This window comes from Hibiscus syriacus, unplaced genomic scaffold (genome assembly GCF_006381635.1).
Source record: "Hibiscus syriacus cultivar Baekdansim isolate YM2019G1 unplaced genomic scaffold, ASM638163v2 tig00001644_pilon, whole genome shotgun sequence".
NCBI classification, from domain to species: domain Eukaryota; kingdom Viridiplantae; phylum Streptophyta; class Magnoliopsida; order Malvales; family Malvaceae; genus Hibiscus; species Hibiscus syriacus.
The window spans coordinates 3,185,821-3,196,631 of NW_024061878.1; the positions used below are offsets into that span (position 1 = coordinate 3,185,821).

Consider the following 10,811-nt stretch of genomic DNA (forward strand, 5'->3'; position numbering starts at 1 on the left):
AATACTAGTAATATATATATTTGACGACATCAACTTATATAAATGATAACATTATAAATTACACAATTAAGATATAACATATAACTACATTTTTATGTCATACCAATTTTCATAAATATCTTCATCCATGTCATCCCGGACCTAATGGAATTGTGAACTAGTACCAATAATAGGTTCATTAAAATTTTGTTCTACAAAAGGCAAAGTTTCTGATCTTTTTCTATGTCATCTCTACTTCCATCCCCGATGTCTATCAAGTCGTAGGGTGTTATTAAGTACAACATACCAACCCTTATCCATTGGATCGTGGCAGTAAAAAACTTGTTTGACTTGAGAAGAAAATACATATGGCTCGTCCATCAATTGTTGACCAGTGTGAATTAATCGAGAAAAGTTCACCATTGTAAAACCTAATTGATCTCTTTTAATTCCTCGATCAATATTTACATCAGCCCAATCACACTGAAATAACACAACCTTTCGTTTTCCATAATAATCTAACTCAATGATATCCGTAAGGATTCCATAATATTCTACATCTCCCTCTGCAGGATGGTTGTCTCTGGCACTAGCATAACTTGTAGTTGAAGAAGTAACAACTACTCCATAATTTTGTGTTCTTCTTAATCTTTCACGAGATTTTGTGTGGAACCTGAAGCCATTAGTGATGATGGCATTATATTTTTTAAGGTATTCAAGGGTACTGATACCCAGGGTACAGATACCGTTGATCGAGTATCGATACCATTTTTGAGATGGAATACTAGAACCGGGAAAGGGTATCGATACCAAATCATGGTATCGATACCACAAAGAAGGAAGTATCGGTACCATACCTTTGGTACCGATACTATTCAAAGAGGAAATTTGAAATAAGTACCTTGTTTAGTTTAGGTTATTAATGAGTAATTTGTAAGGTTTAGAATTCTAGCATTTGTATCAAATATACATTGGTGTAGATATCAAGCATAAGTCTAAAGAAAATACATTCATCAAACAACAATTTAATCATTCAGACATTAGTTTTCTTCTAAGATGAGTTTCATTAATCATCTAAACAACTGATATACTCAGAGTAAGATTAATAGAAACTAATTAAAACCTATAAAAGATCTAATGAAGTAAAAAACAGAAAACTTAGAAATCACTTTCATATGATACTTCCAATCGTAATGCTTGCTCAAAATAAAGTCTTCTAGGTCAGCAGTTGGTGAGGAAAAAAAAGGTAAAAGAAAGTCATGATCTAGTTGATGCATTGACATCCAAAACAATTATGCATTCAATAAAAGATTCATTACAAAACCAAAAGAATAAACATTTCTTAATCATGAAATGTGAGGAATACATTTATTAGCTTCACTGATCTCTTTCTTTGGTTAGGTATCTAGATGTTTTCATTTTCCTTACCATGAAACGTGAAGCAATTTTTAAAATTTCAACAACAATATAAACAACATGAGCGACACCACCTTGTAAAGATAAAAGAAAACTAATATCGGGTTTACCAAATAGGAACAATTTTTTTCTCTGTAATCCTAAAGTGGTGATTATTTTCTTACTCATTTTCAGTGTAATCCTAAAAACTCCAATACTCCTTAGTTTTAATTCTATTAGTGCTTCATAGGTTTAACTCTTATTTTTGTTTCCTTACGGTGAAGTAAAATCTTTAATCTAGTATCATTTTAGTGATACTAAGCATTATTGGCAGTATATCCATGGTCAATCCGATTGGCACCACATCATACTCCAACTCTTGTCACAATATTTTCTGACCTTTGCTTACATGTTTTTGTATATGTCCATACAGTTTCAGGATGCCATTGCCAGCCCTACCGGTCGCATGAAAATACTTTAGTCCATAGAGAGAATTGTAAAGGGAAACCAACAGGTAATGTTACCTTTTAGCAAGTTGAAAAATATAAGGGATATATTTTTATTCCCATTTCAGTTGGATCATATTGGGTTGTTTGAACTACTCATTTGAACTACCTATAGTTTGAGCCATGTATTTGCTTGTATGATCTAGAAATTTAAATGTGATGTGGTTTTTTGGCCTCTTATCTAGACCTTAACCTATACATTATACTGTTATAAATGGTGAGAAAGGGCTAAATGAACTTTGATTGTCACCAATACACTTAAGATGCTGTATAATGTAACGAAACTGCATTGCATAATGCACACGTCTTTTTGCACATAAGTATACTTAGGTGTAAAGAATGCAAACAAAATGTAACGAAAAAGGCACGCCTTTGTTTAAATTAAGAAAAGAAACAAATCCTAGAAATAGAAAACTCAATCCAGATAAAGCAAAACTACTTAACAAGGTGAGGGGTTCACGTGATAATTCATTAACCTATAAGTAGTCTTTCCACTATAAATTCTATGCACATGTTCCAAATCTCTATAGTAATATTCAAGCTAATGATGTGAGGCATGATATTTTCACTAACAGTAGATAAAAGCCAAGGACTAAGGCTCCATTTTGCTCTTTAAATGCCTCAAACTCCAGATTAACACTTAATTTATTATCAATTGTTATGTATTGAGATGTAGAGACAACATAACTATCTATATACATTTGCAATCCTATGAGTTTTTATGATTACCAACACTTGTTGATGTCATAACAAATAATTGTGATCATCTAAGAACTAATTGATCTTTTTAGTAGAAAACAGTCTAGATGAAATGTTCACAGAAGCACGACTGGTTTAAGGAGATACATTTTCAAAATCAATAAAAACTATAGGAAGAAGAAGAAAACAAACTAATGCATTAACGAGAAAAAAAACAATGAAACAATCAATTGAAAATAGACAAAAGAGAAACCCTATTTTCACAGGAAACCAGAGGAGAAGCCAGATCAAATGTCAATACATTACAACTAATTAGACTATAAGCAATATACCCAAAGCAAGATTGCGTTTAATCTTGAAATTCTTATAATATTTAACAAGAAAACTAATTTTAAATAACATATTGAATGATGCAAGAAATCTGAAAAACGAAAAAGCAGAGACTCACGATGTGAGTTGAAGAGAGAATGGTGTTCAACCTTGACGGCGGTAGTCTCGCGACGGTGTTCAACGACGTGACAGTGGAGGTGACAACGGCTTCGAGCGACAATGACCAGGAGTTGTTTTGTGGAGTAATTTGTATGGGATAACTGAAAATAGGTAAAGACACAGATGGAAAGGGGGAAATGGTTTCGCAGGATTAAAGATATAACCTTAGCAGTTTGTAAATTCAAACGCCACAAAATGCCACAAATTGATGAGACTATAGCGGCGTTTTTATAAACGCCACTAAAGGGTATGGGACAACAACAATTGCGGCGTTTGTAAATACAAACACCACAATATGTTTAATAAATTACGGCATTTTAATCGTAGAAACACCACTAAAGTATGAGTTTGTTGCGGCGTTTGTCTAAAAATGCCGCAAATGTTAATATCTTGTGGTGTTTTGTCCATAAACGCCATTATCTGTGTAAAGTTAGCAGCGTTTACTATAAAAACGCCACTAACAATGTGTTTATAGACCTATTTTGTTGTAGTGCCTATGCGGCGTTTGTGTTAAAACGTCGCTAAAGTACTACTATGTTGCAGCGTTTGTTAAAAAAAGCCACTATAGATGAACAATATTGCGGCGTTTCTATAACAACGCCGCTAAACTAATACTCTCACGGCATTTGTTTACAAACACCACTATGGATGAACCTATTGCGGCGTTTGTATAAAAACTCCGCTAAAGTACTACTCTATTACGGCGTTTGTCGAAAAAATGCCACAATAGATGAACCCTATTGCGGCATTTTTATACAAACGCACTAAAGTGCTACTCTATCGTTGTGTTTTGTATAAAAATGCCACTAAAGTTACCATTTTATGGTGTTTGGAGTGTAAACACCACTATTTGATTAAAGTTAGTGGCGTTTACTCTCAAAACGCTACTAAAAATGCCGCTATAGAACAGTTTTGATGTAGTGTTTGTTAAGAAAATATCTTGATGGTTTAGCATTCAAAATTCAATAAAATTTATTAACAAGTTAAATGATGAGTTAATTATGGAGATGATGTTAATACGACTATTACACTTTTAATTTTATAAATATGACAACATAACTATTTAAATGATATCAATCAAGTCACATGTCATTAGAACTTAACATATGGGATGACGTGGTAGCTAACAAAAATTTGTATAATTCCATATTTGAGAACGAGAGAGAAGTGGGAAGGGTAGACACCATTTAAGCTATATATTAACTAATTGAATGTTTAATTTATTGAATTAAATTAAAATTAAGACCAAATTAATAAAAATATAAGTAACATGACCAATATAATAATACAATATTTTTAACGGTCACGTCTTATCTTCTTTAGATTTTAACAACAAATGACTTGATTGAAACCACTTAAATAGTTGCTTATTCATATTGACAAAATTAGAATATAATGATCATGTCAACACCATTTTTTTATATTTAAGTGATTATTTTAGTAGATTATCCTTATTAGAAAAACGATGAAGATGGAAAGTAATAAAATGATTTAATAAAATATATCTTATCTGTGTGGTCAAACATGTAATCAATACATTTATATATAAATTCTTTACCTCTCTATTATAACCTTGCATTGAATAAAATTCTTTTTTTATACGTCTGAATAAATATCAGTTAATATCGATTTAAAAAATCTTAATTATTTGAAAATGAATGCTTATATCCCGGTATATGCAGTACTTAAATTCAGGATCTGAAAAAAATAACAATTCTTTAACTATTAAAGTTGCTTGGTTTGTACGCATCGAAAAAATTCTAAAAATATATTTTTATATAAAATATTCTCTTTCAACCTATGATACAAAATAATATAGATTAAAGTTATGGGGAAATTATAAGTGTATTTAATTTGTAATTGGGTGAATCACACCCAAACTCGCAAACTTTAAATGTGGATATTTCCTGATGAAATGTGCTACGATGTACATATTATGGAATTCTATACAAGTCTTTTTTTAATATATATAAATTTGAATTTAAGAAGAATTTACATAAATCTCAATAGTTACATTGATGGTGAAAATAAAAATTGTCAGTTAGATCCGAACAATTCTCAGTCCAAGCTGATTTCTATAACAATCCTTGTCCTTGTCCATGCTTTGGACCGAAAACATTGGAAGCATCAAACAACAAAATCACCATCATCAACAAAAGATAAACAAAAGCAAAATAAACGTTTAACACTTGTAGGAAAACAAATGAACTCTACCCAGCAACGCATGCGACATAACAGGTTGCGCGGGCTAACCATTTATTTGCTCCTGGCTATGGCTTTATTGTACATTGCATACTCCAACATCATGTTCAGCAAAACTGAGCGCAAAGGTCCCGCTCTAACCACAATCTCCAACAAAATTATAGCACCACCCTTTAACCATTCCTCCAACACCTCTTCGCCAGTAGAGCAAAAGCAAGTGAGCCCTGTTGTTGAACCACCGCCACCCCCGATGCGATACCAACGATTCGATACTCAGCTGAAACACATTGCTTTCGGATTAGCATCTTCGTCCCATTTGTGGGAGACCAGGAAAGAGTACATAAAAGCATGGTGGAGGCCGAATCAGACTAGAGGGGCGGTTTGGTTGGATAAGAAAGTGGTGACCAAGAAAGGCGAAGCGCTGCCGGAGATTCGAGTTTCTGCGAATACGTCTCATTTTAAGTACTCAAACAGGGTGGGGTCTAGATCAGCATTGAGGATAACGAGAGTGGTCTCGGAGACATTGAAGCTTAAAATGGAGGATGTTAGGTGGTTCGTTATGGGGGATGATGACACCGCTTTTATTGTTGATAATTTGGTCAGGGTGCTGTCTAAATATGATCATACACAGTTTTATTACATTGGGAGTGCATCAGAGAGTCATATTCAGAATATATTGTTTTCATATTCAATGGCTTTCGGAGGGGGTGGATTTGCAATAAGCTATCCGTTGGCAAAAGAGTTGTCAAAGATGCAGGACAAATGCATACAACGGTATCCATCATTATACGGTAGCGATGACAGGATACAGGCTTGCATGGCTGAGCTTGGGGTGCCCCTCACCAGGGAGCTTGGCTTCCATCAGGTAAAGCTTCCACTTCTGAAGCAATGCAAATGTATGAATATTTTCCCCCATCAAACATAATGTATGAATCTTATGCTTGTACAGTATGATGTGTATGGTAACGTATTAGGCCTCTTGGGGGCCCATCCAGTGACTCCTTTGGTATCACTTCATCACCTAGATGTATTGTATCCTATATTCCCTGGCATGAGACGAGCACGAGCTATTTCCCACCTGCTTAAAGCCGCTAAATTGGACTCGGCAAGTCTAGTGCAACAATCCATCTGTTACGACTCTACGCGATACTGGTCCATCTCGGTCTCGTGGGGCTATGTGGTTCAAATCTTGAGGGGAGTGATGTCTCCTAGAGAGCTTGAGATGCCGAGTAGAACATTTTATAGTTGGCACAAGCGAAATGATTACACTGCTTATGCATTTAACACTAGGCATGTTGTAAAGCACCCTTGCCAGAAACCCTTTCTTTTCTACATGTACAAAGTTAGGACTTATCATGAAAAGAACCAAACTATTGGGATCTACTATCATCATAGAACATTCAACCATCGTTGCAGTTGGAAAATGAACTCGCCGGAGAAACTCAATTTTGTGGTGGTGGTAAAGAAAACTGATGATGACCGATGGCTCAAGGTAAACTTCTTTTCTATTACTATTCACAAGTTATATGGTATTTCAATCTGAACCCCCGAATTCATTTTTGCAGTCGCCAAGGAGGGATTGTTGCAGAGTTCTTCCAAGGATCAGAAACAGTACATTGATTTTAACTATGGGAAATTGCAGAGAGGGTGAGATTAGTGAGTTGCAGACCAAGAAAATGTTGTGATACCGATAGGTATTTTTTTAACCATGGCCAAAGTAGGCATACGACATTCAGGAATAAGATAATGCTATGGTATACTAATACAAGATCCTTTTTTTTTCCTCTTCATGGAGTTTACATGTGTAATTTCTCTAATTGGCATATTGATGGTAGAGCTAACAAGGCCTTAAAATGGTGAACCTCTAATCCGATGGAAACCAGAATTCCTCGAAACTGTTTCGTCGATCGGGAGCAAATATAGATGATTCTTCAATTACTGTTCCATTCCCAGTAAGATCTGAGTGAATTGATGAGCAGTACATTCTTGGATGGATACATCAATCTGAGAGTTACTAAGAAGCAATGGCATCTCAACATCATCCATCCTTTATCATTAGAGTTGTCTTCAATTTTTGGCCCCAAATAATACAGTAATATTGGGATTTTGGGGTTTGAGATATAAGTAATCGTGTAATTGCCTCCTCTTCTTCTATATCACATCTTTCTTGATAAAGAAGTAATTAACCAAAGGCAATGATTTTATTATTTCCTTGAAACTTATACCATTTTATTAACATTTTCCATCAGAAGCAACTGCTTGAAAGGGATCGAACGAACAGTTACCTTCCAACTATAGATGACGGATACTTCTGTCCCGCGAGAAGAAACTCCATAACATTCACGCCACATACAGACTCAAAGGACTAGCTTTCAAGGAGCAAGAGAAAGAGCCCATTTTTTATCAGCAATTCCAAATAATATATACAACAAGAAAACAAGTAAATAATTATCCAACGGATCGAATCATAAATAGTTCCATGTAAAGCAAATAGGTTCGTGCAAGAGGAATGGTATGGATCAACGTCTTAATGGGAACCAAACTCGTATTTCTATCAGCAATGGTTAAAGATTCATCGTTTGAAAGAGAAAAGTACACGAACTTGTCACTACAAAAGAAATGATAAAAGAAATTTTCATATATATATATATAATTCAAGCAATTAAATTCATTAACTTTACCTAATTACACGCTTACTCATTGAATTTTACTTTCTCCTATTTCACTCAAAGTATTTTCAATATTTTCAATTTGCTGGCTGAATTTTAGACATGAATTTTTTATAATCACTCATCCATTTACTCTGTAACGGTGTTACGACGTGGATAACTTAAATTATTTTTTAATAGTTAAATTTTAAATTAGAAAAAATGATTAAAAATAAAATAAATTTTATTCTTAAACACTAGTTGATAAGGGAGAAGATGAGTGGGTTGAAGAGGATGAGGATTGTAGCATCAATGGAGTGAGGAGGATGACGATTGCAGCATCAATGGAGTGAGGAGGATGACGATTGCAGCATCAATGGAGTGAGGAGGATGACCCAAATCCTGACCTCAAAGCTTCATCAATGGCAACCGAAACAAAGTCCATCAACAAAACCCATATCATTACCTCAAATCTCTCATTTCTTCTCCAACACGTTGATCTCTTTCCCTCCTCTGTCCTTTTCTCTCTTTTTCTTTCAAACCCTTCTTTTCATCCAGGTGGAATGTTTGATGAGTTTCTTAAGAAGGTATGGATTGAATGAGTTAAATGGACTAAGTCACATGGTTTGAAGGGGTTGGCGAAGGTGGTTGATGTGGTTGAGTTGGTAAAGGAGCGAGTATGTTGAAGATGTTGAAACGAGTGGGGAGGAGCAAGAGGAAGTGCAATGGGAGCCATTGCTTGACTCGGGGTTGATGACTCGTTGATGAAAAATATGTGTCATGTATGAACTCATCTGAGTTTTGTCTTTTTCATCCTTTTGGTGCGTTTTTATTTATTAATATATAAATAATATAAATAAAATGTTAATTAATTAAAAAATAAACATCATCACAATGCTAGGGGAAAAACGTTAGAGTAACAAAAAAAAATTCAATGTCTAAAGTTCACTGAGCAAATTGAAAAAAAAATGAAAGTACGGTGAGTGAAATAAGAGAGAGAATTTAATTAATTAAAAAATAACACATCATCACAATGCTAGGGGAAAAACGTTAGAGTAACAAAAAAAAGTTCAATGTCTAAAGTTCATTGAGCAAATTGAAAAAAAAAATTGAAATTACGGTGAGTGAAATAAGAGAGAGAATAAAATTCAGTGAATAAGCGTATAATTTACCCTTACCTAAAAGAGTGTAATTACATTGGCACAATGAAAACCAAAAGAAGATAATGCTGCTTTGTTGAAGAGTATCAGAAGCATACTGCAACAAAAATACATCAAATTAGTGTTGAATTCGAGGGTTGCGTTTCATTAACACAATGATTGGGCAACTAAAAATTGGAAGAAGAAAATGAAGAACATACAAGAGGGGAAAGGGAAAGAACCAGCGCAAGTCATGTATTAGATAGCAGCGTAGGCTCCTCTTTTAGTCATGGCAGATACTTTGAAAAGACAATCATCTCCTCTTTTGAGAAGCCTTTATTTTTATTTTTCCTTTTCAATTAGCGATGCAAAACCGGAAGGATGGGGTTTTTGAAGAAATTCGTTGTCATAATTGGAAAAGCAATGACTATGGTGATTTGAAGGGTTTTCAGTACAATTCACGTTAACCTCAGTTTCTTTGCATGCAAGAAAACGTGGGGTTTAAACTGAGGTTCAACTTCAACGACAACGCGAAGAAGAAACGGAAATATACGTTCAAAGAAGAAAATGATGACGGAGAATGAGAAGGTAGATTGAAACACAAGTCTAAGAGAAGGGAAAAATAGCAAGAAGTGTGGAGAATGGAGATTGAAGAGAAACATCGGTCAAAAATGGTGAAATGGTGTCAGATTATGGTTAACATGTCATGTCAGCTTTTCATCGCCTACAGTAATAACGATTAACGACATTTATCAATTATAACAAATCGATAACTTTAGTTATCAATTTGTTACAAAAACAATAACATTAGTGACCAATTACTTTTAAAACTTTAGAGGATGAAACGAAAACTTAAACATTACTAATCATTTGTGTATTTGATCCTTTTTATACACTCACAACCCCTAATCTATCCTAGAATAATATTATTTACTATTTTAGATGGTGTCACCTCATATTGAAAAAATAATGAATTAATTAAATGATATTATTGTTAATAATAATTTGTCCCTTGATAAATAATAGTTTTATTAATAATAAGTCACACCACTTTATGAACATAATTATTATTATCATGTCACTTGATAAATAAATTTATTAATTTTTATTTAAAATTATATTCATTTAATCATATCTATTGAACTTTTAATGATTTATTTTATCAAAGATTAAATCTCTTCATCATATGGTCTTAACATTTCAATTCATTTTCTATTCATTATAAAGAGATCAGTTGAGACACAATCTATAAACAACTTTAAAAAATAAAAAGACTTAGAAAAATCCTTTCAAATTCTTTTTGGTAATAAATGAAGACATGATTGTATTCGACTAGTCATCATTTTTATACTTACTACAGTGATCGTTTGTTATTATATACTGAGAAACTAGTGTCTAATATTATTTAAAATGTATGATAAATTTGTCTTAATAAAACTTTTTATACATGCCTTAACATCTTTCAACATTTAATTTCATCTCTACATACGAATAACTAATTTAGTTCTTTAATTATAACTATGTATTTATTTTGTACATTCGATATAACAATAATAATCGCTTATTTTTATTATTACCTTTTTTTCAAATTAACGTTTTTTCGAACACCACATTGCATATTGGGCTCCCTCAACTGCAGTTATCAGATTAACAAATCTATGGCAATTGCAAGTATGCAATAATAAGACAAAAGATAACAATTTAACTTGAATCTTACGTGTTTCATTCTGACCTGACCTGATAAGATTTGAATT

At 33.4% G+C, this 10,811-nt stretch overlaps 1 protein-coding gene across 1 annotated transcript; it reads left to right on the forward strand.

The window, feature by feature from the left end:
* The first annotated feature begins 5,340 nt into the window (after positions 1-5,340).
* On the forward strand, positions 5,341-7,027 carry LOC120130096. The gene is made up of 3 exons (XM_039147435.1): positions 5,341-6,135; positions 6,220-6,762; positions 6,836-7,027. Exons 1-3 carry the CDS (start codon positions 5,341-5,343, stop codon positions 6,953-6,955), a joined length of 1,458 nt encoding a protein of 485 aa, XP_039003366.1. The 3' UTR covers positions 6,956-7,027.
* The last annotated feature ends 3,784 nt before the right edge of the window (positions 7,028-10,811 follow it).